We start from the raw sequence: 27,567 nt of genomic DNA, 5'->3' as shown, positions 1-27,567 counted from the left end.
GGGAGAGCCCTGTAGGCTGTAGCTCAGTGGATTTATCAGAAAACAGACCTCTCCCACTTGACCTCTCACTTCATCTTTTATACATTCATACAGCCACCTAATTCACACTCCTCCATCCCCTTTCATACATGCCATTTTTAATAGCCCTTTGAATCTTCCCCTCATTGTGTTCTTCCAGTCACCATTATCCTTTATTATATAACATGTAGCAAGAGCAGGACAAACTTTCCTTATAGAGGTGGGAGGCATCTGAATTGGGACCCAGGTGGCGCTGTGGTTAAACCACAGAGCCTAGGGCTTGCCGATCAGAAGGTGGGCGGTTCGAATCCCCGCTACGGGGTGAGCTCCCGTTGCTTGGTCCCAGCTCCTGCCAACCTAGCAGTTCGAAAGCATGTCAAAATGCAAGTAGATAAATAGGAACCGCTACAGCAGGAAGGTAAACAGCGTTTCCATGTGCTGCTCTGGTTTGCCAGAAGCGGCTTTGTCATGCTGGCCACATGACCTGGAAGCTATACGTCGGCTCCCTCGGCCAATAATGCGAGATGAGCATGCAACCCCAGAGTCGGTCACCTTTTACCTTTTTAGCAAGAGCAGGACAAACTTTCCTTATAGAGGTGGGAGGCATCTGAAGTGTATTAAGCCTCCAGGCCGAAAAATAATCCTATGCAAAGCAATTTCTGAACACATTATTGGGTTAAAATGCATCAATTTCCCCTCTGTGTTTCAAGTCATGTTTGCATGCTGAGGTACACACCAGAGGGGTGTGTGGATGTCTTCAACTGATGTGCTTTATCTCTTTGGTTTCCTTGCCCCTGAATTCCCAACCCCAACTCTGACACATGAAACTGTCATCTGCACATATGCTATCATCTTTGCATGCACAATGGCTTTTTCAAATATACACACCTCAGTTTACTGCAAAGTGAACGCAGCTTATTTCTTCCTTTCAGATGGAAGCTGGTTTGAGGGAAAATGCAACAGCAGCATTTCTCTCTAAATTACAGGATAGCTCTGCACCATGGCTAATGTGCGGACATGAATTCAAAAACCAGTGGGATCCAGAGGGATAGCTCAATTGGTAGATCTTGAGACTCTTAATCTCAGAGTCATGGGTTCGAGCCCCATGTTAGGTGAAAGGTTCCTGCAATGCAGGGGTTGGATGATCCTCGTGCTCTCTTCCAACTCTACAGATTCAAGAGTAAACACCAATGTGTACACAGCCTAAGGCACACATCGCTTCACTATGTGGTCACACCCACGGCACACCTTTAAAGTGCATTTAAAGCACTTGACTTCCCCTAATAAATCCTGGGGACTGCAGTTTAGTCCTCACAGAACTGTCAAACTCTACAGTTCCCAGGATTATTATTTCGGGGGGGGGAGGTCACGTGCTTCAAATTGGTGTGGGCAGTGGTGGATTTGTCATGTTGCGCGTCCTAATCCAGAAGCGGGAGCCAAAAGATAATAATAAGCCTTCAGAGCCTTTGAAGCACGTTAGGCTACACGCCGCAGCGAAAACAAACCCATCCCGGGTCTTGAAGCTGCTGTCCAACCCAACGCAACGCAAAACTTTCGCAGAACGACACGTTACGACCTTGGTTTCCATCTCTGCGGTGCTCCGAGCAGCTACCTTCCCCCGTCGCCGGCCATAACGTTTCTCGGGCAGCAGGATGAAGAAGGTTTTGAAAGCCCAGGTGGAGCACCCCCCCACACACATACCGTTACATGGAGGCCCCCAAAGAACTACACCTCCCAGAATCCTCTGTTGCCGACCGAGTTCCTCGACCCCCCCCCGCGGCCTTAATCCGAACGGGCAATGCGAGAGGGCGGCTGCAGCGCCGCCGGCGGAGCCTGTGGAAAGAAAGGCCGCCTCGCCTCTTTGGCTCTTGTAAACGGCGGAGGGCCAGGCAGGACTACGCGGGGGAACTTCGAGAGAGGCTCTTTCTGAGGCGTTTTTGTTACACGTGAGGTTTATTCATTTGGCTGATAACGGTAATGTAAATCCTACATGCACACTCGGCGGCTTGCCGGTATTCTGCGGCTTTCCCCGCATCGACAACATTCACACAAGGCGCGAGCAGAGGCGCTTTTTAGTGTCACGTCACGTCACGTCTGAAAAGGGCTGAAGCTGCTTGCTTAGGCAGGACGGGGAACTTGTTGTGTGTGGCGGTTCCTGTCGAAGATCCCGGGAGAAACACATTAATGCCCACAAGTGAAGCATCCCATTGTGGGTTCCCTGGGAAACTCGTCAAACTGAGGGTTGCTTTCGGAGTTTTTTTTTTAAAAAAAAAGAATCGCAGAATTATAGAATTATAGCCCTTTGAACATCTCTAGTCTAAGTCCTCCCCAGTCCAATGCAGTATTTGCAATACAGGGTAGGTGCAACTAGAGAATCCCTGACAGGTGAACTGGGCTACACTGCTGCCACTTGGTATGTGATATGTTACTGTGGTTTGTATGCTATTTATTTAAGGTTTGAACTTTTAAAGGATACTGGTTTTTTGCAAGTACACAATGTAGGTCTGTAAAGTATAGCCCAACATCAAATAACCCAAGAAACAACCAAAGGAGGAGTCCTTTAGATTGAAGGGCATTGGGATTCCTGGTTCTGTCTAAGGATTTCAGTTGCAAGTGGACTGTGCATCAGGCCTTACAAAAAGGGGCGTTTGCAAGGATTGCTGATTTGCACATGTGTCACAAATTAACCACCATAGAGAGAACTTTAATATCATCTGGAAGTCACTAATTCAGAATATTTTGCAGCTCAGGAACCTGTTGTGGTTTAGTTGTCAATTGAAATTACCCAGACATGAAGTTTGGAACTGCCGTTTAACCTCCACAAGACTGACTACATGTGTGTGGTTTTTCTCTTGTTCTTTTCTGCTTGGATTTCTACTGTGAGGGTTAAAGAGAAGGTAATCCAAGTTAAATCCATGTTCTTTTAGAACTTTCTGGAAATTGCTGGGGGTGTAGTGAGAGAGCAAAGAATATGGTGTTTTTGTTGCGATTAATCCTGTTCCTTTCTCTATTGTGTGTAGATTAAGTTACAAAACTGCATGTTTACTGCCCTTGGATGTCTGCCATGCCACTGTAACCTTGGCCATTATGTGGGGAGTTCAGAAAAGAGTGCCTTGTGTTTTTATCACTCTGCAGTAGTGAGAAGAGTCGATTTGCAGGGATCTTCTATATATGAAGAAGAGGCCCATTATCCCAAGCAGAAGTGGCAGCCAGAGTTGCTATGGAACACAGTGTATATGGATATCCCTTCCTTTGCTAGTAGTGCTTTGCATTTTCAAAATATCCTGCTAGCAAGCTACTGCACACTGAAGGTTTTTGTAGTGTGGTTTTTTAATATTATAACTCAGTAAGGTTTCCAAACTATTCCCTGAAGGCTGAGCTTAGGTTTGAAGAAGTCTGCTCTGATGCCATCCTTCCAACTTTTGTTGGGCAGAGGGGCAGATTGGGTGACTTACTGCAATCTACTATCAGCAGCCAAGAGACCACTGAATTTGTACTCCTTTGCTCTTTGTAAGAGGAGAATTTGAAGTTAATAAAGATAAGGGGACATCAGAGTCCCTTCCCATCCTCCCAAAGCAAGAACTGATCACTCAGCAGCGGTTTTGCTAACAATGTGGAATGTTGCCAACTGTAGTTCCTCAGATGTCTTTCTAAGCCTGGTTTTGATTAGAATTGAAGTTTATGTCCAAGATGTGCTTTGCTATGGTAGTATTTATTGTAGCTTGCTTGTTTTACTTGCCAGCTTTTTTTTGGTGTTTACTGAAGTATTGTCTGCAGTTTCTCCTTCTAATCTTTTTTTTAGATAACTTTCCTGCAGGCGTATTTACCAACAGTGGGTTGTAGGGAAAAGCCCAGGGAATCTTGTTATCCTATTTCAACTTGATTCCCCCTACCGCCCTTAACATGCTTGCTGAATGAGAGGAAAATACATTCAGTGTCTAGTGACTGGATTTTGTTGCCTAACTGAGCTGGCTGAAAAGGACGAGGCTAAATAATGCACAAAATCTTTGGGTTTAGTTTAGTTTAGTTTACTGGAACTCAGCTTGAGTCTTGACATTTTTTTCTCCATAGGGATGCAATTAAAATATAATGTGGATATTGTTAGTAATCGGTCACTTTCTCCTGTCTTTCTTTTGGGTACATCCTGATATTCTGTACAGTATTATGATGAAATTTGGGGTGCAACTGTACAGGGTTGCCCTACCACCAAGCTTGTTACTTTGCAGTGTTAGGTGAATTACTCCCTGGATGTATTCATGGACTGTTTTCTTGGCTTGCATTTAGTCAGTCCATATGTATGGAGGATGGCAACAGTGAAGTCTTTCACTATTGGCCCAGATTGACCATGCATGTTTTATAAGTGGAGCAATGTCTTCGGGACAAAGTTGCATACTCTGGAGAAATGTCTGTGAGAGAAAGTTAAGACTTTTCTCTGTGGGAGAATGTTGCTTAATCAAGACATTAATACAAATCTTGACTTATGCTACTTTTAATACCAAATTAACTCATAAAACTTTAATACTGTCTCTTCTGGCTCTCCTCTCTCCCAGGTTTAGTTGTGAAGACAATTGCTAATCTATAAATTATTATTGTTCCATTACTAATATACTTGTTTTGCATTATTTATAGTAGACTTCAATAGTTAACATTTTAAAAAAACATACACAAGAGGCAAGTGAATACTGAAAGCTTTTGGTAAAATGTAGGAAGGAATACTTACGTATCTGGTGGCTAGGATCTAAAAAAGGGATGTGGGGGGTTGGGGAGGAGGAGAAATGTTGTCCATTCAGTCAGATTTTTCTTATTACTACATGAAAATAGCCTCTGAGGGTTACCATTGCCAGACTTCTGTAGCTTGTCTGGGGCTATCGAGCAGTATGACACTGTGATTAATTTTTAAAGGACACATGGTTTACCTGTCTTGGAAAGGTGATATTGATGGAATAGTAGGGACATTAAAGGTGTGCTATGAGGATATGTTGCTCAACAGTGTCTTCTATGAAATAAAGGCTAAATACATGCTGTATTATTAATAGAGCTGAGGCAGATCCGATTTTTCTAAGTACTTTACATATTACAAACAAAGCTGCCCCTTCCTGGTGACATCATCCACTGGAAGAAGTTTAACCCTTTCTGCTATACATGCAACTGTGTTTGCCCATGTTCATCCCTTGTAACCACTGACTTTCTTCCTCTCTTCCTCTCCTGTAGTCTCCCATAGTCTCCCATAGTTTCAAAATACAGTTTAGAAATTCTGGAGATTCTGAGCAGCTGGGGTGATTGAGGAAGAAGCATTAATCTGTGGATCATAAAGGTTTTTTGGTCCCTGCCCTAAACTTGGTTCACACAAAAAAGACAAGAATGACACCATTGCTCCCTAGCAGGTGGCAAATTGTGTCAGGTACATTAAGAATTGCAAAAAGATTTGTCAGAAAATAAAAATAGAACCCATTTACCCGTATCCTCTCTCCAAAGAGATTTTGTCTCTGCTTAATTAATATTGAAGGTGATTCCCACCCTTCTTCTCTTAAAGCTCTTGGGTTGAACAGTTCCTGATAATTTCCCTCTGCCCAGATAATTTTAATTAAAGCTCCACAAGCCACATAGACCAGGTTGAATGCTTTTTATTAGATATCTAAAGTGGAAATTTCTTCTCTTTCCATTCCTGGGTCTGTTTTCCAAATACTTTTTCTACTCCACATCCAGAGGATGCTCATATTAGGGGCTGGATTCCTCAAGCATTTTGATATGACTTCCCTGACCACTGCTTCTAAACATGTCCGACATCCTAAACATGTGAAAATGTATGAGAGCTTTGAGTAAATGGTTTGGCTATAACATGGAACAGAGGAACTCAGCTAGAAGCCAGCCAATGCCAGGGGATTTTATTGTATAGTAGAGAGCGCAATTAGGATTGCAAACATGAGAGGAGTTTAACACACACAGCCCTGCTCCCTTGCCATGATCCTGAGAAAAATCGCTCCAGGAGCAAACAGCAGTTCCTGGGCAGGCAGCGGCAGGCAGGGGGAATTAGCAGCTTCAGGAATCATAGGGATGGGGCGGGGGCGGGGGAGCCTATCCATATGCTGAAATCCCTATCCTGATTAATCCCCACCCCCAAAAAATAGGTCTGCCAGGAGCATCCCAGATGCTGAGATTTCAGGGCTTTTTATAGGACATTGGGCCAGTCCCACCTTCCTGGCTTCATCTACTTCACATGGTTCTTGTGAAGATAATGGTGCGGTGTGGGGTGGGGTGGGGGGAGTGGGACTATATGCATTGGTCTGAGCTCTTTGAGGGAGGAGCAGAATCAAAATGTAATAGCATACCGTAATCATTACAGGAGTACTCCCAAGCTACAAATCTGCTTCTTCCAGGGAAGTGCACCCATGTTCAGAACAGACTGACTCCTCACCTCCTGGACTCAAAAGCTTGGAGCACATAATACCACAGTCTTTTCAGGGTTCAGCTTCAATTTATTGGCCCACATCCAAGCCATTGCTACCTCCAAGAACAAGTCTAGCACCTCAACTTTACTATTATTTTGACCTGTTAGCTGACCGAATCGCTCTTTTTTTACCCATCAAATGCTCCAGATAATTCAGTAACGGAGAGGGGAGATGCCTTCAGCTATTGGGAAGCACTGTTAGACACACACTTTCCATTCATTGAATAGTCTCCTGGCATGATGCCTTTAAATATCAGAGCTGTTTTGATTTAACAATTGGTTCATAACACTTTTTTGCTGTTTGAATACTTGTACATAATAGATTTACAGTTGTTATGTGCAAAGCTGATCAATATATAACTAGGCATTCATTATTTCGGTATGAAAGCATGCATCACTGTTGGGGGGGGGGAGCCAAATGGGGAAACTTTCCCCCCCTTTCTAGCTACTGCTTCTAAGATAATTACTTCATTGTGGTTATGGATAAATATTTAGAAATTCTTCCTTTAAATCCCATTACATTAAAGTATTGGTGCTATTGCCAGCTACATTGAAGTGTTTCTGTTGCATATTTGCTTTGGCAGATCCCCTAGTGTTCCATTATGGAGAGAGAACATGACGGCTTTCATTTGTTTCCCTTGCTGTCAACTGCATACAATAGGCTTTCTTCTCTTGATTTACCCAGAGTTTGTCTTCACATGAGAATAAGGACAATTGGAAGAGCTATTGACCAGTTGCCAATACCCCCTTTTTGGGGAAGGTAGTGGAGGGGGCCACGGTGGGGCAACTGCAGGCATTCTTGGAGAGTGCAAACCTGCTCCTGCTTCTCTCGTTAGCATTTGATATCATTTACTATGGTATTCTCCTGGGCCAGCTCTGGTGAATGGAAATTGGGGGCACTGTATTACAGTTGTTCTAATCCTACCTTCAGGATCAAGTCCAGAGACTGCCTTTTGGCTCCCTGGCAGCTAAGCTGTGGGGTGCTGCAGGTGTCTATCTTATCTTCAGTGCTATTTAATACCTACATGAAGTTGTTGGGAGTGGTCATTAGGAGTTTTGAAATGAGGTGTCATTAGTATGCTGATGACACTCAGTTCTAGTTCTCTATAACATCTGAATCAGGCCATGCAGTGCCTGGGCCACTGCCTGGACATAGTGGTGAAATGGATGAGGGAAATCAAGCTGAGCTTGAATCTTGTCAAGATTGACGCATTGTGGGTGAGTAACTCCAGTGTCTGAGAAACTGGTCCATTTCCTACCCTAGATGAGGTTGCACTCTCTCAGAAGGAGCAGGTTTGCAGTTTGGGGGTGCTTCTGGATCCAGGCCTGTCACTGGAAGCTCAGTGTTAACTGCCTTGAGGTTTTTATTATGAAATAAAATGAGATCCAGCCAAAGTTAAGCACTTTGGTGTCCAACTGATTGTGCAATGCTAACTTTGGCTGGATTGTGCCCCAGATATTTAGTGATTACAGTTGCCTTTAAGACTTAAGCATTGAGGATTGTTGCTCATAGTTTTAATGTGGAAAAGGTGTGAGTGACATGTGAAGTTTCATTCGGCAATATGGATTCCAAAGGCAGTACAGAACACTTCGCACCACAGCTCATATGAGGAGCCATGGCTGTCCTGCGAGCATTGTAAAAAACAAAGTGTCTATAGCAAATCTATGTAGTTCATAGAATCTTAGAGTTGCAATGGACCCAAGGGTCATCTAGTCCAACCTCCTGCAATGCAAGAATCCCAGCCATAGCACCCAAGTTGTATAGTTCCATTCAGGTGTAACGGTGGATCGTGACATTATGTGAGTGAGCCTTGTGCTTATGCATTCCCATGGTTTGATCCTGGTTTGGAGGGACCACACAAACTAGCTTAGTGGTAGCTACAGATTAAATAGGAAACCTGGAGTGTTTCCAGATGGAAGTTTATTGAGGAACTGCTCATGCATTCAGGATTATGCACCAGAAAAGGAAAACCAAAACCCAAGAGTCTATATGGCTTAATTTATTTTTGAACACACATAGCTTTGTTTTAACATACTGTAATAATACTAGCTACATTCACATATTCATTGAATGAGCATTTAAAGAGACAGACAGAGAGAGACAGTGTTGCGTAGCCCCCCACTCAGTGCGCTTTGGACCAGTCTGCCTCTCACCCTAACCTACCTCACAGGGTTGCTATGAGGAAGAATCAGGGAGGAGGGGACCCATGTATTCCACCTTGATAATTCTTTGGAGAAAAGGCAGGATACTGTATAAATGTAATAATATTTTTAAAATACTGAACCATTCTATTGAGTTCATTTTTTAAAAAAAAGCTATGTGCCTCAACGTTACCCCCTATGGAAAGAATGGTTCTCCTTAATATTTAACTATTTTGAGAAACTTTTTAAATATGAGAAATGTGGGGGTGGGGCTAATGTGTTAATGAACAACACATTTCAAAGGCCCTCGCCACCCAGGGGATTATTAATTATTTCCCCCAAAAAAGCATGTTTATAACACATTCTGCTGCATAGTCTCTCGTGGGCTGGATGGAGCCTTGTTGCTGTTGTTTCACAGAGTTAATTCAATGCTTTGAAATCGCTCTGGGGGTAAATAAGATATTCATGGGGCAGGGGGATATACACAAGGCAGCCTTTCTCGTTTTTAAGAGCACAAGCACCCAACTGAATTCCATATTTATGTCCTAATGGGACAGTGTACAACATGTAGCTCTCTCTACAGAGATCTCACACTTTTAGACACATTTTTTTAAAAAAGGTCAGTTCCTTGCCTGAGAACCCATATTGAGAGGCTAATTACACCAGGACTTCAAGGAGGCTCAGCTTGCAATGCTGTGTGTGCTCTGTAGGAAAGGGTAACTGAGGGAGGGAGTCCCCCCCCCCCGGCAAAAAAAAGAATAAGGCTTATATCGCCTTTGAGCTCCTGTGACCCAAATTGAAGCAACTGTTATGAATTATGCATCAACAAAAAAGACTCTTGTCTTAAGATTTATTGCATCTTAGTGACAGTCCGCATGGAAATAACTTTAAGAAGAAACAGGAGGAAAGGACTGGTAGGACAACAACAGAAAATAGGTGGAGTCAAAAAATTGCTCTAGGTCCAACAGGACCACCTTGCATTATTAACCCTTGAGGAGAGCTACTATGAAGTGATGTCTGATTGGTGTATTATGTCATACAGTTTAAAGAAAATACATAATGTTTTATAAAAACAGCCCAAAGACTGTTTTTATTCTGGTCCTAAAATATAAGCATTCTAGAGAAAAAGCATGCACACAACCAGTGCCACCACTGCTGCTGCTTCAAAAAAAAGTGCTGGTACTCACCATGAAGTTGTTAAAGTAACTGCCACACTTTTAACATTTTTTTGGGGGGGGAGGGGGGAAGGTACCAGTACCAAAATGTCATTTAATGCCATAATTGTGGTGATTCTTTTGCAGTCAAGATGTTGTTTGAAATACTGTTGGCTGTTGTCATGGGAGCAATCATTTACCTGTTTCTGACCAAGAAGAAAGAGGACAAATTATCTATGGGAGATGGATGGTGGGGCAAAGGACAGAAGCCTGACTCTGAAGAAGATGTAGCTATATATCCTTTCAAGGTGGAAACATCAGACAGCGAGATAAATGTAAGAAGACTCTCTAGCAGGATATTCTAGGGCAGCAGCATAATCTCAACCACAGTTTGTTAAAAATGCTTCAGTACCATTTATAGCAGAGCTTTCCAAACTGTGTGTTGCGACATGTTAGTGTGTCGGCTGCAGTGTGTAGGTGTGTCACGCAAATGCTTCCCGCACTCCTTCCGGGGCTGAAAAACTGAATTACTGTGTCACAAAATGATGCATGTCTAAAAAGTGTGTCAATAACATGAAAAGTTTGAAAATCTCTGACTTATAGCCAAGTAAATGTGCTCGGTTAAAATTGCAACATAAATCTTAGTTCCTTTAGAATTACATTTGTAACCAGCTCTACTACCTCCTTAATTTTAACTTGGATAATTTAAATGTATAAAATGTGCTTAAAGCATTCAACTGAGTTGCATCAGTTTCCATTGATTTATAAATCAAGCCAAGAACTATTTATGTATAGAAAATATGATACATGTTGAAATGTAGGCTTGCTGCACAAATAAGTTATTTTCTCTCAGGCAGTAATTTTTACAAGCAGTTTTGTTCAGAGGTCACGGCTGTATCATACTAATCTGGATATGACCCTCCTGTTGCCTGTGCTGTTAACAGAGAACAATACAATAACGTGTTGTAGTTGTCTGTTTGCGTTAATCAACCCAACCTGGGCTATTTTCTGTATCACACATCACTGATAATAGCTTTAAAACAATGAAATTCAGAAGGGTACAATGCACACAGAGCGGAATCTAATTTTAGCTGTCTTTAACATCTGCTGCTGTGTTGGCCCTGTGCTCAGTTCTCAGGGGAGGGAGCCTTTGATTTTTAAAGTCCAGCTTCAACCTAATGGCTGTGACTTTCTCTTGTTTGTTTCAGGCAAATGGAACCAGCTGGTTCTAAGAGCACTGCTGTGTGATCGGTCAAATCGTGCCCCAAATTTCTTTCTCTTTCTCTCTCTTTGTGCCATACTTGCACAAACCCACATAAAGCTACTCTATAGCCTATCAGGAGAGTGGGAAATGCACTGCCTCCATTGAATGGGGGGAAGAAAGGTTAGATAAAAGGGTTCACACAATAGGGCAAAATGAGTGTTGGTGGGAAGTTAATGTTTGTGACTTCCCCTCTTTTAGCAGAAGAGTATTCCTGTGTTACAAACAGCGCAGAGAGAGTGTACAGCCTCCCTCTCTCTTTAAATGCCGCTTGCTGCTCTATGTGAACTAACCAGTTGAGGTTCATGATACCTACATTCTGTGGAGCATTCACAAAAGAACTTAATGCATTGTCAGAAGAGTTGTTTTTGCAGTGGAAGTAGTATGAAAGTTCAGTATTCTCAATAGAAGCGCAACCTGAATTGCACATGTGGGTGGTGCAGAACAAGTGTGAAATGGATGTTCATCCCACACCACAGAAATATTGCATAGAGCGGCCTTGTGTAGGTTTTACACAAAGCTGTGTTATACCAAGGCAAAACTACCAGAAAGACACCAGTCACAGCAAGAAAAGGGAGGAAAACATTGTTTTAAGAGTGCTTGGAATAGTAGCTCTGTGGGGGTGAACTACATTTCCCATAATTCTTTGGGGAAAGCCATGTGCTTTAAATATGTGGTGTGGATGTGATTTGAGGGGGGAAAAAGTATTTTAACTTTTGCATATAACTCTCATGTGAGTTTTCAGTTCTTCCTCTTTTCATTTCCTCATTCTTCTTTTTCCCTCCCACACATTTGTGGGGTTCTAGTATTTACATAGAAGACTTGATGAGGTGAGATTTGCCGAGCCATTAGAGGATAGTCGCTTTCAATATGGGTTTAATTCAAATTATCTTAAGAAGGTTGTCGCTTATTGGAGGAATCAGTTCAACTGGAAGAAGCAAGTGGAAGTTCTCAACAAATTCCCACAGTTCAAAACAAAGATTGAAGGTTTGTAGCCAATCTTTGATCTTGCCTTGTGTTGCATGGGTTTTCAGCATGAAATCAGTTTGCTTGTCCATGAGTTTGTTAAAGTAAGATTGCTTTGACTGTATTGTTTTCTTATTCTGTATTTTTTATATATTTACAACAATATAGTAAATAAAATTTAAAGTCATGTGACATTAAATAAAATTTGACTTCCCAATTTGGCTTTGAAGTCTTTGAATTCTAGGATCCACAGAGAAGAACATTTGTTTTTCAGTGATAGCACCTTTCAAGTCTGAAATTCAGATGGGTCTTCTCTAGAGAGAACGTCAGTCTTCCCTACACCAAAAGTACAGCAACATTGGAGTGGAAGCAGTGCAGGGTTACTGCACTGGACACTTTCGACCTGCTGCTGTGATTGTAGATCTCCGATCCGTTCACAACTTGAGCTGCTGAACATAGGGGAATCTCTTTTTGCAGCAGCCTCTTGTATTATGCCTGATCCAGTAGTGGCCAGTTGTATGCTCACAGTCATAATGTGACAGAGGTAGTCTCTCTGGTAATCTTGGATAGATTTATGCCAGGAGTTAGCAACCATTTGAGGCCCATAGGCACACTAGCAAACTAGAGAAACTGTCATGGATACCAGCCCCTCCCCTCCCCCATCACAACCAAGCACACATCACAACCTTTTTTATTAGCTACAGTAGAATGGGCACCTGAGGGCATCTGTATGCTTGCAGCAGCCTTGTTAGCAACCCCTGAATTAGGCTACGTGTGGGGTGGTGTTTTTTTAAGTGAAGCTAGTGACGACTACTACTACATTCAGCTCATCAATCTGGCGTCTAGCAGCTGAGTCAAAGCGCTCATAACTATTTTTTGATCCTGGGTTCCCAGTTATGCTAGGAAGCAGCACACACAAGTTACTGGGTTATAAAACCAAAGTCTCTCTTTTATTGACATGTGATTCAGTGATCAGATGAGGAAATTGGCAAATGTGTTGGTCCCTGGAATTTCAAAGGACCAACTCGGTGAGCACAGTTAAGACTGGCTTCCTACTAAACAGAAAATCACAAGGCAAGCAAACCAGCACTCTCCAGAGCACCCTCCCTGTAGCAAATCTAATTCACAAAACCATTTAATGATGTTATGCTAGTGACTAATGCTACATTTAGTATATGTTTATGCCCACCTAATCTGTTTTAATGAGTATTCTAAAGTTTTTATGTGTTTTTATATTTTCCATAGGAATCGATGTCCATTTTCTTCATGTAAAACCTTCCCATGTGCCTGAAGGCCAGTCTGCAAAGCCATTATTAATGGTCCACGGCTGGCCTGGCTCAGTCTATGAATTTTACAAAATAATCCCCCTCCTGATGGATCCAGGGAACCATGGCCTGAGTAGCGAGCATGTTTTCGAAATAATCTGCCCTTCCATCCCTGGCTACGGCTTCTCCGAGGCACCTCACAAGCAAGGTACGCTGCATTATTTTGAAGGATCTTGACGTGGTACGTGTACAGCACTTACCTTTGTTAATTCATAGGAACAGAGGAAGCTGCTTTGTACTGAATCAGACCATGTAGCTCAGGATTGATTGTGACAGGGGTTGACAACATTTTGGGGCACATTTATTAACAGTAGGAACTGCTGTGCTTAAAACACACACCCACTCACACACACACACACACACACACACTGCAACCAAGTGCACAACATAGTCTATCCCAGGCACCCCCAAACTCGGCCCTCCAGATGTTTTGGGACTACAACTCCCATCATCCCTAGCTATCAGGACCATTGGTCAGGGATGATGGGAATTGTAGTCCCAAAACATATGGAGGGCCGAGTTTGGGGGTGCCTGGTCTATCCTGTCGTCTATGACAGAATGCTTCTTTCAATCCTAGCTTCATCAGGGGCAAGGAAGGGATTTCATGGTTACCTTAGGTGGCAGGGCAGACCTCTCTCTCTAGGTTCATGGGCACCAATGAGCACCATGCTGGTGACCACTGGCTGGCAGTGGCTCTCCAGGATTTCACATACCGTAGGAATTTCTCCCAGCTCTACCTGCACACACTGGGAGTTGACTGCTCTACAATGGAGCCATAGCCATTCCCAAGATTGTTTTGACCTCCGCTCTGCACCTGTGCTGTTTCAAATAGAGCAGTAGATGTCTGTCTAGGCAAATATACCTGAAACACTCAAATGTACTTGCTGGGGACAGGGAGTTACAAATACTAAAGCTGTACACATAAGGTAGCTTTATTTGTGCTTTGGCACCCTAGCCCCATCCAGGCATTCAGTCTAGATGTGTAGCTGGGCAGTGCATGCTTGTCCCACCCGCAATGCCCTGCCCTCCTCCTGCTGCCCTTTTCTTGTTCAATGCAAACATTCAGAAAGGGGCCTCTCACTGCATCCAACTGAAGGTGATCAGAAGCCTCTGCACAACTGGGACCCTTGTTTTACCATTGCTCAGCATGCTGCAGTCTGAGAGGAGCCCCCATGTACAGGAGGGGTGGGGACATTGCAGGGAGAGGCTTCTGTGCACAAGTGGTGATTCGTCTCCCCTTTGTATCCTGCTGTTTTTCAGGGCAGTAAGGCTGCTATTTTTTGTCCTCGTTATAGTTCTGTGATGAAGGTTAGACTGAGAGCACGGGCATCACAGTGATTTTCCTGGAGAAGGTCCCACATTTGGTCCTTGGCATCTCCGCTTAAAGGGGGAAATAACACAGGAGTAGGGAAAGAACTCTGACAGAGGACCAAACTGCACACTTTACTCCAGAAACTCATGACGAGTTGTGCAAACTGAGTGTAAAGGCTATTGGCTTTTCTGGCAAGGTGTGGATCAGAAAGTTGCGTTGTCTCTGCTCTTTTACTTGAAGTAGTAAATAAATGCTCAGTGTGACTGGGGATAAAATTCCTGTGGCAGCCTTAAATCTAGCTAGAAATTAGTATTGCACAGATTGTGTTTGCACTTGGGATGGGGCGAAAAGCAGTTCTACTTGATAACTTTCCTCCCCCCTCTATAGGCTTTAATTCTGTGTGTGCTGCCCGTGTCTTCTATAAGCTGATGCTCAGGCTGGGCTTCCAGGAATTCTATACCCAAGGAGGGGATTGGGGCTCGTTGATCAGTACCAATCTGGCTCAGATAGCTCCAAGGTGAGTGTTCATCTTCTTGACAGGCGAAATGCAAAACAGATTTATTATTTAAGCAGCATATTGGCTACTTATGAAAATGAGGCATGTCCATCCTTATTTAGATTGAATCATTTGCCATATGATGTCCCCCATCAGCCACATGCCCCGGGGGGGGGGGAGCAAGCCCTGTGACTCGAGCACCCTGCCAGCTAGACTGTAGGAACCAAATGTGCTGGAATTGCACAACTACTTTCCTAGAGTCATGAGTGTGTCCTGAGACTCCCAAGATTCTGGCTTCTTAATGGGAGCTGCTTGTTTCTTCTCCAGTGGGCTTGGCCTATATGTTTGTTTGAAACAGCAACAGGGTGCCATCTGAATTCCAGGTAAGTCATAAATCTGTGGAGTTAAAAAGAAACATTTTTGTGGATTACTTATCTAACTTTTCTAAATTATTTTAGCCACGTGAAAGGTGTTCACTTAAACATGGCAACAGTGACTACCCTGCATTTCAAGCAACTTCTTTCAATTACCTTGGGACGGTATTTGCCAGGACTCTTTGGTTTTGAAGAAGTGGATGTCCAGCGGATGTTTCCTTTTAAGACAAAAGTGCTCTACAGGATGCTAGCGGAAGGTGGCTACTTTCACCTACATGCTACGAAGCCTGACACTGCTGGTAAAAGGCTTTTAAAAAAACTTGCTTGTCCTTCCAAGTAGTCAATTTATCTTTGATCAGCTAATAAACTTTTGCTTTCAGAGTTGTACTGTTCCATGCTACCCACTTTCCCGAGTGGTGAGAAGTTCCAAGAGCAGCACTGCCAGGGTCATTCTTGCTTTTGGAGGCTCAATGGTGCTTTTGTAATGTTTTATTTATTCATTTACAAATATCCCACACTTTTATCTCCTCTGGCTCTTAGTTGAGCTGTTCTGGAGGACTAGTTAGCTTTCACTGAACCATTGGCATATTTTACTCAATTTAAATGTTGCCTCTTTATACATGGAGCTTTTGGATGAGCTGACAATGCCTGGGGGAAAACAGTCAAATTTGATTAATGGGTTTTCACCTAGATACGCAAGTGAATTAGCTTGACTGTATTGTCGTGATTAGGTCTCTAGACTTTTAAGTGCCTCTGTTTAAAATTATCTTTTTTATAACCTGATTGGAAAAAAATGAATTAAGAAAAAATGGATCATGCATTCAGATATATGCAGATTAAATTATAGGGCTGAGTGACAATAGCACTACACTGAAATAATTTCCCTATTTGGCATGCTGTATTACTGCATTGCTGCAGAAATGGCATATACTGATCTAGTTCAAGAGAACTCAAAAGCATGGTTAAATCTAGTCTGTACATACGTTGTTTGTTTCTATATGTAGCAAAGGTGGAGAACCCCAGACCCAAGGGTCTTTTGCAAGCACCAGGCCTCTCTTTCTGGCCCTAAGGACTCTCCCAGGCCAAACACCAAGGTCACACCCCCTTCCCCTCTTCGTTTATCTTCCTTGATCATTTTTGTCTAGCTCAAATGTGTTCTGCAGCTACTGATAATGACTCTTGCTTGCCTGGGTGAAGGATAGACTGGAGTGAGTGAGGGAGCGCACCTTGATTAAAAGTTGATAATGTCGACAGGGGCAGATTAAGCCTGCGGTTGGTTTCTCTCCCACTGCCACTGCCGCCACCACCCAGTCTAGGGAAAGCATCCAAAAGTGCTACCTACTTTTAATGTTATGGTTAAGAGTATAGGCAGAAGGAATCAATGGCATGGTAATAAGAGGTGCTACAGAGAGCTTCGTAAAGGACTCCATGTTATGCTGTGGCAAAAGATTGCCATATGATGTCAGTGTAGATATGTTCTGAACCGCTTTGTGATCTTCGGATGAAGGGTGGTACACAAATTTAATAAATAATGAAATGGTAATAATGTTAACAGGTGAAAACAGGGATGACACACACTGGTGTCTTGATACAGTAGGTGCAATGAAGGTGTTTAAAAACTCAGACTGCCCAAAGTGTCTACGGTAAATGTGCCCAAAATGGCACCATCCAAAAAGAAGATTTATTTATTTGTTGGCGAACTCCACGGTGGACTTTACATTTGGATTTAAAGGGTCCTGTCGAAGCTGGTTTTAAACAAGCTGATGCAAGAAACACCCGCACAGCCTTTATCAAGAACAGTTTTGAAAGTGCCGTTGGTTTCTATGCGATATTAGGGCTTGCATATCTGATTCTTTTCACAAATGATGTCTGCATTTGCCCTGGTCACACCACTGATTGTATTGGAAAGCTGTGTTGGGTCGAGCATTTTAGTAGGATTCTTTCATGGGTAATCCACAGTGACCAGGACAAATCAGAGCTAGCATGGTGGGATAATGGTCAGGCTCCACTGTGCTGCTCTCCCACCTGTGGGAGCTGCTATCACCAATGAGAGAGGCGGGCAACGTAAGAAAAGATTCTGGCCTTGCCTGGCCTCCAAAGGAACATAGCCTTACCCTGTATCATGTCACTGGTCCATCTAGCTCAGAAGTGTCTACACTGACTGGCAGTGGCTCTCCAGGATTTCAGATGTGTGTCTGTCCCAGTCCAACCTCAAAATAGTTGGGGATTGACCCTTAGACTTCCTGCATTCATAGCAAATGCTCTACCACTAAGGCCCGGGCCTTCTCTGTTACCAAATCTTTATCCTACTGCTGGTTTAAGCTTCAGTTTTCCCTTTATAACTTAAAAAACAAAATCCTCAAAGCTGTTTCAGCTTGTTTGTTTATTCTGTAAGGCTGTTAATACTGTTGGTACATAATTCATCCTACAGATCAACTTGCCAAGTGTCTCTTTATTTAGTGTCTTGTCAATCAGCAGCTGCTTCAGACAGCTGGAGTCTTGTGTTTATTTGGGGGCCGGGGGGGGGGGAGAGAAGTTAGCTGAAAATATGTTGGATGAAAGCGAACCCTTGGTTTTCATTCTTGTTTAGGCTGTGGCTTGAATGACTCTCCTGTGGGCTTGGCTGCATACATCTTGGAGAAGTTTTCTACATGGACCAATCCTGCCTTTCGAGATCTAGAAGATGGAGGACTAGAAAAGTGGGTGTCATTTCTCCCTGCCCCTCTCTCTAGGTTTACAGATGCCTATTTACCTTTGATGCTTGTTTACCTATCTGCACTATTCTCAGATTAGTATCACAATCGCCTCTTGTGTTGGATGCTTAGCTGACACTCTTCTTGGTCTTCTTTCCAACCAGAGGGCTGAATCATCATGGGAGCAGAGAGGTATAAACATCTTCCCCTGTAGCCCCCATACTCCCCCGTCTATCTACGTTCTTCTTCTGTTTGGACTGTCCCCTGTTTTCCTTCTTCCCACCTCCTCCGTGAGATCCTCAGCTTCATCTACAACAGCATTGTGAACCTGGAAGCAACACTCCTCCCTGTTCTGCTGCCCCATCCTGTCTCTGTCCAGCCGTGTTTGCTTTCAGTCGTGTTGGCAGGCTCAGAGAACCAAATGTAACACAACTTACCACAGTCTATTCATTTTAAGTGTTTATGTTGTGCCTTTGTAGTGCACGTTCAGAGCTGCTTAATGCCAGCGCAACTTGGTTTGCAGTTAAGTCTGACTGAGCAGGGAGGCACTGGACTGCAGTGTTGCTGAATTTAAGAAATCAAATGCTGCAGATGATTTTGAAGTTAGCTTGTAGTGCCCAGTTCTTCACCTGCTTTGAAGGTTTGAAATGCAGCTCAGTCAGAAAACTCAGAAGAAGAGCACGTGTTATTGCATGTCCTTGCTGACATCTAGTGTCACCGTGCATGTATGAGCATTGTGCAAACACACCCCTTTGGACAGGAGAAACATTTGTGAAGGTGGCAGCCTTCCTATGCCGAACAAGAATTTGCAAGGAGAATACCAGTTTGCCCCACAATCTAACTTGGGGTTGTTTTGTGGTGGCGTCCTGCAGATTAAAAATGGCTTAGACCCCTTTCTGAGAGGAATGAAGCCTTAACTTAGTCTTTATAACAAAGTCCTATGGCCAGCAAATTAGCTGCTCTACATGCTTCTCTTATGCCACAGTCAGCTTCACATCTCCTGACTGCCTGGACAGCTGAACATGTTGAGGCCCTAGCAGTGGATTATCTAAATTGGACATAATCCTCTGGGAACTTCCCTTACAATAAATTCTGTTGAAAGGGAGTGGATCTGTGTGCTTTAACTCATTTATAACAGGGTTTTAGCAAAATAACTGAGCCGCCTTCTTTCTTTCTTTTTCTTTTTTTTAAGCAATTCTATAAATGGGTATATTATATAAATGTGAAGTGCTTGAGGGGTTTGCTGTCCATATTCTGTCCCTGTTCCCACAGAGTCAACAAAGAAAGGGCTTGATTTACTAGATTATCATTTTGTTGCCTCCTTAAAAAAAAAAAGCAACAAGGGAAAAATAGAGTCAGGATAAATGGAAGGAAGAATGTATTCCAACAATATCCCAGAGACTCAAGCTAAATTTAGGAAATAGCTGGAGATAACATTTCTGAACCAAATGTTGATATGTTAACTGAGATCTTACACCAGCATTTCCCAACCATGCTGGCTAAGACTGATGGGAGTTGTAGTCTTGGGAGTTGTAACCTGCACAGAGCACTTGAGAGGGATAGGACATGTAATCTAAAGAATATAATAATAATGACCTTAATCTTTAACGGCTCCAGATTTTGGTACCAATGTGCCAGCTTAGGCTAAGCATGAAAAAAGACTGCAGATGTTGACGATGGAACATAGTTGATGAGTTCTGATGTGGCTGTTTCTGGATTGTATTTTTCAGGAAGTTCACACTGGATGATCTTCTCACAAACATCATGATCTACTGGGTATCTGGATGCATAGTCTCCTCAATGCGTTTTTACAAAGAGAATATGGGGAAAGGAATTGGCACCCAGAAGCATGAGAAGTATGAGATTCCTCTGCCTATTTTAGAGAGCTCTTTTCATACCGCGCGCACACACATTTAGCTGCCCTGTGTCATTTTACAGTTTTTCATATTTACTCAGATACCATACATGCATGGGCGTACCCAGCGCAGGGCAGGGGGGCAGCTGCCCCCCTAGAAGGCCAAACCGATGAGCTCCGATGCTCAGAGAGGCAGGAAACGGGGCCAGCCAGGGGGACTCAAGAGCAGCTGCACTTTCCTGCCCCCCACCGAGGAGAGCAGAGGAGCAGCGGGCAGTGGCCTGGCAAGTTTCCCCAGAGAGGAGCCGGATTCTGGTGCAGGGACGGAGCGAGGAGTCGTTGGGGGGGGTAGAGCAAGAGGAGGAGGAGAGCCTGGCAGGATCAGGCCCCGAGTCCAGGCAGAGGCTGCAGGAAGGGGAAGGGGCGCAGCTTGAGGGCAGGGCATCTGTAGGAGGGCACAGGGGCAAACATCTCTAGGTCAGGCTGGCACGGACCCTGCCTGAGAGGTGGCAGCCAGCGATGTCGTGCGGTGGCTGAAGGCGAGCCAGAGCCCCTGCGCTGTGGAGGTAAAACACAGGCAGCTCCTCTTCCTCCTCCCAGCCGGGCTCACTGAAGGGGACGGGCGGGCGAAGGCAGTCGCAGGAGGGACCGCATTCGCCGGGTGGTGGACACCCCACCCCACCCCCGGCTTGGTCCCTTGGGTGGGGTGGGGAGGCAGGGAGGAAGGGATGGGTTGGTTGTGGGGTGGCCAGGAGTGTCGTCCCCCCGGGGGGCGGGCACTTTTCAGGGACGGGGAGTGGAGGGCGCGGGCGAGGTGTGTGTGTGGGGGGGTGTCCTTGCAGATGCAATGCATTGCCAACTAGGAAGTTAATTCTGTGCAACTTTGGGGGTGCAGTTCTGGGGCAGGGTGTGTGTGGGGTGGGCGCCATCCCTCCCTTCCTGGGCCCCTGACTTTGAGGTCTGCAGCTGCCAGGTTCCTCAAGAAGCACAAGGCGGCCGTTGCAGCCGCCGCGGGCCCTGTAGCCCTGCCCACATTCCCACTTCATGGCCCCTCCCCTCCCGTGCCTTGGCCCCGGCTCTGAACGACCATGCCTTGCCTTGCCCCCCCCCCCAGTTTTGATCCTGGGTACGCCCCTGCATACATGTGCCAAGTTTAGACAGAAAGTGTACACAAAGGTATTCCTGGTGACTTGTGAAATCCACAACCAGACATTTAAGTGTCAGCAATAATGATATACAAATGTCCTAAATGCATTTGCAGGCTGTAGGACTCATGTGGATTTGCAGCAGGGCCAAGGAAGCTATGTCCTTGTACTTTTCTCAGGCAAGCTCATTCAGTCATTTCACTTGCACGTGGCAGCAGAGAGAAACCAGTGCTTCTGCTGCCACGCCCTGTGCCAGGCTCCCTGCACCTCTCCTTTTGGGCAAGCTGCAGCAATCTGCTTTGTTGGGAATTTAGGAAAGCAACAGAGGCCCACCGGCAAATGTGATTGGGATGCTTAGGGCAGTGAAATATGATTTGTGGTTCCTCTCCAGACCTTCAGCTCCCTGTTTCCCATCCCTGAGTTAGTTCCAACTTCACAACTGTGTTCTGTCCTTGCCTTTTATCTTCTGAGGGCCAGCTTGACGGAGCTGCTCTGCTCGCTGGAGCCTTTTACATATGCTTCTGGAGCAAGGTCTACTAGCGCAGGAGCTTAAGATATGTGCTAGTGCAAGGCATTTCAGAAAGCCTCAGAATGGGTGCTAAGCCTATGTTGCACAAAGTCTTCCACTGACTCAGCAGCATCTCCCCCAGAGTTTCTTCCACTGCTTTATTTCTGGAGTGAAAGCAAAGCTTGTCCTGCCACAGCATGTCTACCTGGGTGCAGAACCTGTTGAGCTCGGTGGGGCTTACTTCTCCCTGTTTTGCCTGTGGTTTGGAGTCCTTGTTGGAGAAGTCCCTTCACTGCGAGGAACAGAGTAACATGTTTTCCCTCTTGGTTCTCTTGCAGGCTCTCTGTGCAAGTCCCTGCAGGAATTGCTTCATTTCCATATGAAGTCCTGCATATGCCCCAGTCATGGCTTCAACAGAAGTATGCGAACATCGTTTCCTTCAGCTACATGGCCAGAGGTGGACATTTTGCGGCTTTTGAGGAACCAGAGCTCCTTGCAGAAGATATTTTGCAGTTTGTGGGAAAAGTAGAAAAGGGCAACTTCGCCAAGAAGTTGGGTTGTGGGCTGTTGTAATCACCACTGTAGGGAACCTTCCCCCCACGCTTACGAAGTAATTGAGATTAAAAAATGGTAAAAATGCTTTGCATTTAGGGTAGCTTTTGCTGAAGTTCCTGTTTTTTTTTCTTTTTTTCTTTTTTTGTAGCACTGTTTCTCTTCCCACGTGGCTAGATAAAAATTGAATTGAGGCACATTCAAACTGACCTTGTGATGAGTTTATATAGCGTAGTGCCCAGAAGCGTGAAGAGTGAATTAGGATGTCTTTCATTCAAATGGTTACTATTGCTATATCACCATCCACGCACATGGCAATTTCTATAATCTTTGATAATTCTTGGAGAACAAGTGAGGTCCTTACAAACTGGAGATGGGCAAATGTTGTCTCCAACTTCAAAAAGGGGGGGGGGGGAGTAGAACCAGGTAACTACCAACCAGTCAACTTGACATTGATACCAGGAAAGGTCCTAGAACAGTCAGTCATTGCCCACTTAGAAAAGGATACTGTGAGTACTAAGACCCCACATAGGTTTTTGCAGAGAAGCTGGTAAAATGTGGGTTAAATGAGATAACTGTTGGGTGAATCTGTCAATTTCAGGTTCTGTGTTTTTATCCAATCTTAAATTCACTTCCCTACATTTCCACACCATTTTGCATTTTCTTTTTAAGTCTTCATGGAAATGAATCAGCATTTTAGCGTGAATTTCTCCTAATATACACGTTTGTATGCTATTTTGCCCCACGTACACATTTTTTGCAGAGCAGTCTCCCCAAATTTTCACTAATTGTATGTATGTAATTTTCACTAATATATGCTTTTTTATGTGCATTTTAATGGGATGCAGGTGGCGCTGTGGGTTAAGCCACAGAGTGTAGAGCTTGCTGATCAGAAGGTCGGCGGTTCGAATCCCCGCAATGGAGTGAGCTCCCGTTCCTCGGTCCCAGCTCCTGCCAACCTAGCAGTTCGAAAGCACATCAAAGTGCAAGTAGATAAATAGGTACCGCTCCAAGCGGGAAGGTAAATGGCGTTTCCGTGCACTGCTCTGGTTCGTCAGAAGCGGCTTTGTTATGCTGGCCACATGACCTGGAAGCTGTACGCCAGCTCCCTTGACCAATAACGCGAGATGAGCGCTGCAACCCCAGAGTCAGTCACAACTGGACGCCCTCCCATCAGATGTCTAAGAGAAAAACAGCTACCAGATTTTTAGAAGACATCTGAAGGCAGCCCTGTTTAGGGATGCTTTTAATGTTGAATCGATTATTTTATTTTATTTTTCTGTTGGAAGCCGCCCAGAGTGGCTGGGGAAACCCAGTCAGATGGGCGGGGTATAAATAATTAATAATAATAATAATTAGTCAGGGGTCCCTTTACCTTTACCTTTTTGTGCATTTTATCCCAGGGCATGCATTTTTCTGCATGTTTCTTGACTGGATAATTTTGAATTTCGAAAGGTGGCTGTGTTGCAGTTCATGTACTGTTTCAGAAAGTGCAAATTTAAGCAGGTTCACCTTTAAATGCAAATGGAATCACATTTCTCCCCCAGCCCTACATGTAAGGCAGCTTTCTATGTCTAGTTTATATCTCAAGGCCGGTTCTTCTTCCACCTCAATGGGGAAGGGCAATAGCTCAGTGGTTAAGCATTTACTTTGCATGTTATGGTCCCATGCTCAATTCCCAGCATCTCCAGCTAGGATTGGGAATGACCCTTGCCTGAAACCCTGGTAGGGGACATCCTACCAGGCATTGTAGATAGTGCTGAGCTAGATGGACCAGTGGTCTGACTTGCTAGGAGGCCGCTTCCTATGTTCCTAACACTTAGCTTAGAAATTGCCGAAGCAACCGGCTCTGGAGGCCACAGGCTGCTCTGCCTGCATTATTTATCTGCACCTTTTTGTTCCTTGGCTTTCTGAGTGACATTCATTTGTCCTCCTGCATCTTCATCCCCCACGTGTGGTCTCCTATTTCAGGGCATGAAGTCACTCGCCAGAAGGTTCCTTGTGCACACCAGCATCTGTTACAACAAGGGAACATAGCTGTACAGTAATTTAAATTAATGTTCCCCGGTAGACTGATCTGTCACGATACAGACAAAATAAGTGGGAAGGAAGTTCACTAAGTGATGTTTGCCATACCTTGTTTTCCACTCTTTAGTGCAGAAATATTTCGTGTCTTGCCTCCTGCAGCAGCCCCATTTCAGGGGCCCGGCCCAGGGAAAGGGGATTGCGGGAAAGCGACTGCACACACCACTGTGCTCTTGTGCTAACAATCTTTGATAGGGAGGGGGGGAGTCTTGGGAGGTGAGAATAAATACTACCAAGAAAGCTGCCTTTGCATACAAAGACTTCAGATGCCTTGGCAGCTGCTATGCTGTGTAACTGGAGACAACTAAAGGTATTATTCATGTTCTGTCCCACAGGCGAGCCAAGAAGTTCCTTACCTAGAATTTATCTCTTTCAGGCCATTTCAAAAGTCTTGTGCACTTGTCACAGTTCAAGAGACCGAATCACAGACTTATAGGGTTGGAAGGGACCATGAGGGTCATCTGGTCCGACCCCATGCAATTTAGGAATCTTTCATCCAATATGGGGCTCTAACCCATGACCCTGAGATTAAGAGTCTCGTGCCCTTACCACCTGAGCTATCCCAGACTAAACAGACCAACCTAAATATGAGAATTTGGGAAATACATCGTAAGATGCCACGTTTTCCTCTAGTTTCTCAGGGTTTCGAAGAGCTGGAATTAATTTCCACTTCCAAAATGGCCCTGTGCAAATGTTGATGGTAAATATTCTCCAGGTGTGTTGATACTCCACACTTCCATTTGATATCCGAAGGTTTGGCAGTAGGGATCAGCACTTGAGCTGCTGACAAATGGAGAGGAGTAACAGCTAGCATTTGATAGGTGCCTTGCAATGTTTTATGCTTACTTGCTTATTCTGGAGCGGTGACAGACTTTGGGCTTTAAATTTTCAGGGGTGCCCCATGCAATGCCAGAATTCAGCACCCTCCCCATCTCTCGCCTTCAGTTGTTCATCATTGTTTTCTGAGGAGATAATGAAAAGGTCTTTATTTCTATCTTTCGGACCTGCCATTGTTAAGTCTTCAGCTGCTTACATTGACCATCTACCTGCCTGTAGCAATGAATCCCAGATGGGCAGAAGAGGTGGGGACTGACCTGGTGGAATTTAGTCTCACACTTCTGGGAGCAGGGGAAGCCTCTGGAGGCAAGAGACCTGCTGTGATTGCCTGGCCCATCATTTCTGAGCAGGGGGTGGGAGGTTGGAGTTGACCAGGTAGGTCCTGGGCATGGTGAACACTTCATTGTGTGGTGCTGCTGCTACTGAGAAAGCTGGCTCTGGACCCAATGGATTGTAACCACAAATACCCGCCTTTTAGGGGGTGGTGACTTAGCAGGTCATGGCAGAACTGCAGGCATTCCTGGATGAAACATTATCTGGATCCATTCCAGTCTGGGTTCAGGACCCAGCTTCTTACTCTGATGGATTACACTTATAGAAAGGAGGACCTGGGGAATGCAACCTTGTTCCTTCTGCTTGGTATCTCAGTGGCTTTCGACACTATTAGCCATGCTCACGCACAGGTTAGTGCAAGGTCAAAATAAATCTTTATTGTTTTCCAGCCTGAGCCGGTTTTTCATTCTACTCTGAACAGGGCTTTTGTTCTACTTAAAAGTCCCACAGTTGCACAGATGAGTAACAGGCATACTCCAGTTTTTTTAAAAGCCATGGCTTTGAGAAGAAGATATGATTAGGCAACTACAAGTTGATGAGCTCCTTTTTTAATAGAGCCAGATTTTCGGAAAACGTCCAAACTGCCATCTTCTGAAAATGGTGCCCTTTTAAAGCAGCATAACCAAAACGGAGATATGAAGCGAGGAACTCACCTAAAATATGTACATATTGTCCCCTGCTCCTATTAATCACTGAGGGTTCCTCCCCCCCTAACCTTTTCATACCTAATTAGAGCCAACTCTCTCTATCCATTTGAGAGCTGCATCCATTAGCCTGTATGTTCAGGCTTAGCCGCCAGCTCCTCATTAACATTCCATCCCCTTGCAAAGGGCTGCTCTCTCCAAAAGAGGTCAGTGGTAGATTCCCCATTTTAGAATATTGACCTTCCCATTTAAATGCTGCCTGTGCTACAAGGACACTGTGTTCCTTTCCTGTTCACATATTCGCACAACCATGTTATCACTGTCTCAGTTGCTTGCTGCAACGAAAAAAGTGCATAGCACTATGGCTATACACTGCCCTGGCACTCCTCTTATCAAATTAATTTGTCTAGGGACAGACACATATAGCACTCATGACAAAATGTCCACCACACCAGAGTGAGAGCAACACTATGTGACACATTATTAGCTATGTGCCTGTGTTCTTAAATGCAGCTATTAAACACTCAGATTGCCAGTGTGGGGTCATTTGGCTCAGTGTAGGAGGCTCGCACCCTTTGCCCCACACTATGATCTCAATTTGGATCAGGCCCCTTGTCCCCTAAAGGCACAGCTTCAGGTGTATTGTCTTGCGTAGCCCTGAGGTCTCAGATTCTGTGTCCTTACTTTATATAAGCATCATCAGTTTTAGCTGTGCAAGTATTAGGAATTGTATAATGTTGGTGTATTAATTTTTGTCCTCATCTGTGACCATTTAATAAACGTGCTGGTTTTCTGTCTCACGTGCCAAAGTAACGTTGGCTTACCAGGATGGCATAGGATGCACTCTGCTCTCTTGAGTGTACCCTGTGGCTCAGAGTCTGATCTCCAGTCAAGCCCAGCTCTATTCCCCTTCTGGTCTGTGGCAATCCTTACTGCAGCAGTTGCTCTGTATACTGACATTAACCTTTCCCCTTCCAGCTAATGGATAGGGGTCTATAGGCCACTCTGTCCCCTGAGTTCCTGAAAAAGTGATTTAATAACATGTTCACATTGTTCCAATTGTTTTCTCTACAAATACATTCCCCGCATTTCTGTGGCACATTAAGGGGGCAGGATGACAGAAGAGTATTTTTCCTTGTTCTCTTTCCCACCCTGCCCACCATACCGATGCTATTAAAACTGGCTTATGTAGTTTCATATAAATTCAGCAGACTTCAGCCTTTAACCCAAACAGGAATTTGGGGACCCATTTTTTTAATGCATTATTTACCATGGTGCTGATGCTGTTGTGACCCATCTTTGATCAGGCTGCGAGTGGGTTCTTTTTCATCACGTTAAGACCAATTATATGATTGAAACTGATGGGGGATTTCAGATTAACATGTGGCTATTTATTTCACAACATGATTGTAGAAAAAC

At 44.4% G+C, this 27,567-nt stretch overlaps 1 protein-coding gene across 4 annotated transcripts; it reads left to right on the top strand.

Moving 5' to 3' along the window:
• Positions 1-1,831: 1,831 nt before the first annotated feature.
• Positions 1,832-25,890, top strand: EPHX1 (epoxide hydrolase 1). Of its 4 annotated transcripts, none has more exons than XM_035111437.3 (9): positions 1,832-1,992; positions 9,910-10,097; positions 11,830-12,010; positions 13,235-13,462; positions 15,014-15,143; positions 15,581-15,795; positions 18,087-18,195; positions 19,920-20,045; positions 22,036-25,890. In XM_035111437.3, the coding sequence occupies exons 2-9, from the start codon at positions 9,915-9,917 to the stop codon at positions 22,268-22,270; spliced, it is 1,407 nt and encodes a 468-aa protein (XP_034967328.1). In that variant the 5' UTR covers positions 1,832-1,992; positions 9,910-9,914; the 3' UTR covers positions 22,271-25,890. The 4 variants fall into 4 exon arrangements, with proteins under 4 accessions (XP_034967328.1, XP_034967329.1, XP_088522768.1 ...); XM_035111438.3 differs by having other exon boundaries at positions 1,832-1,964; positions 22,036-22,454; XM_088666642.1 differs by having other exon boundaries at positions 1,832-2,431; positions 22,036-22,454.
• Positions 25,891-27,567: the final 1,677 nt, after the last annotated feature.

This window comes from Zootoca vivipara, chromosome 3 (assembly GCF_965207765.1).
Source record: "Zootoca vivipara chromosome 3, rZooViv2.hap1.1, whole genome shotgun sequence".
Taxonomy (NCBI): Eukaryota; Metazoa; Chordata; class Lepidosauria; order Squamata; family Lacertidae; genus Zootoca; species Zootoca vivipara.
Note: the sequence above shows the minus strand (reverse complement) of the source record. Positions and strands in the feature narration are given on the sequence as shown.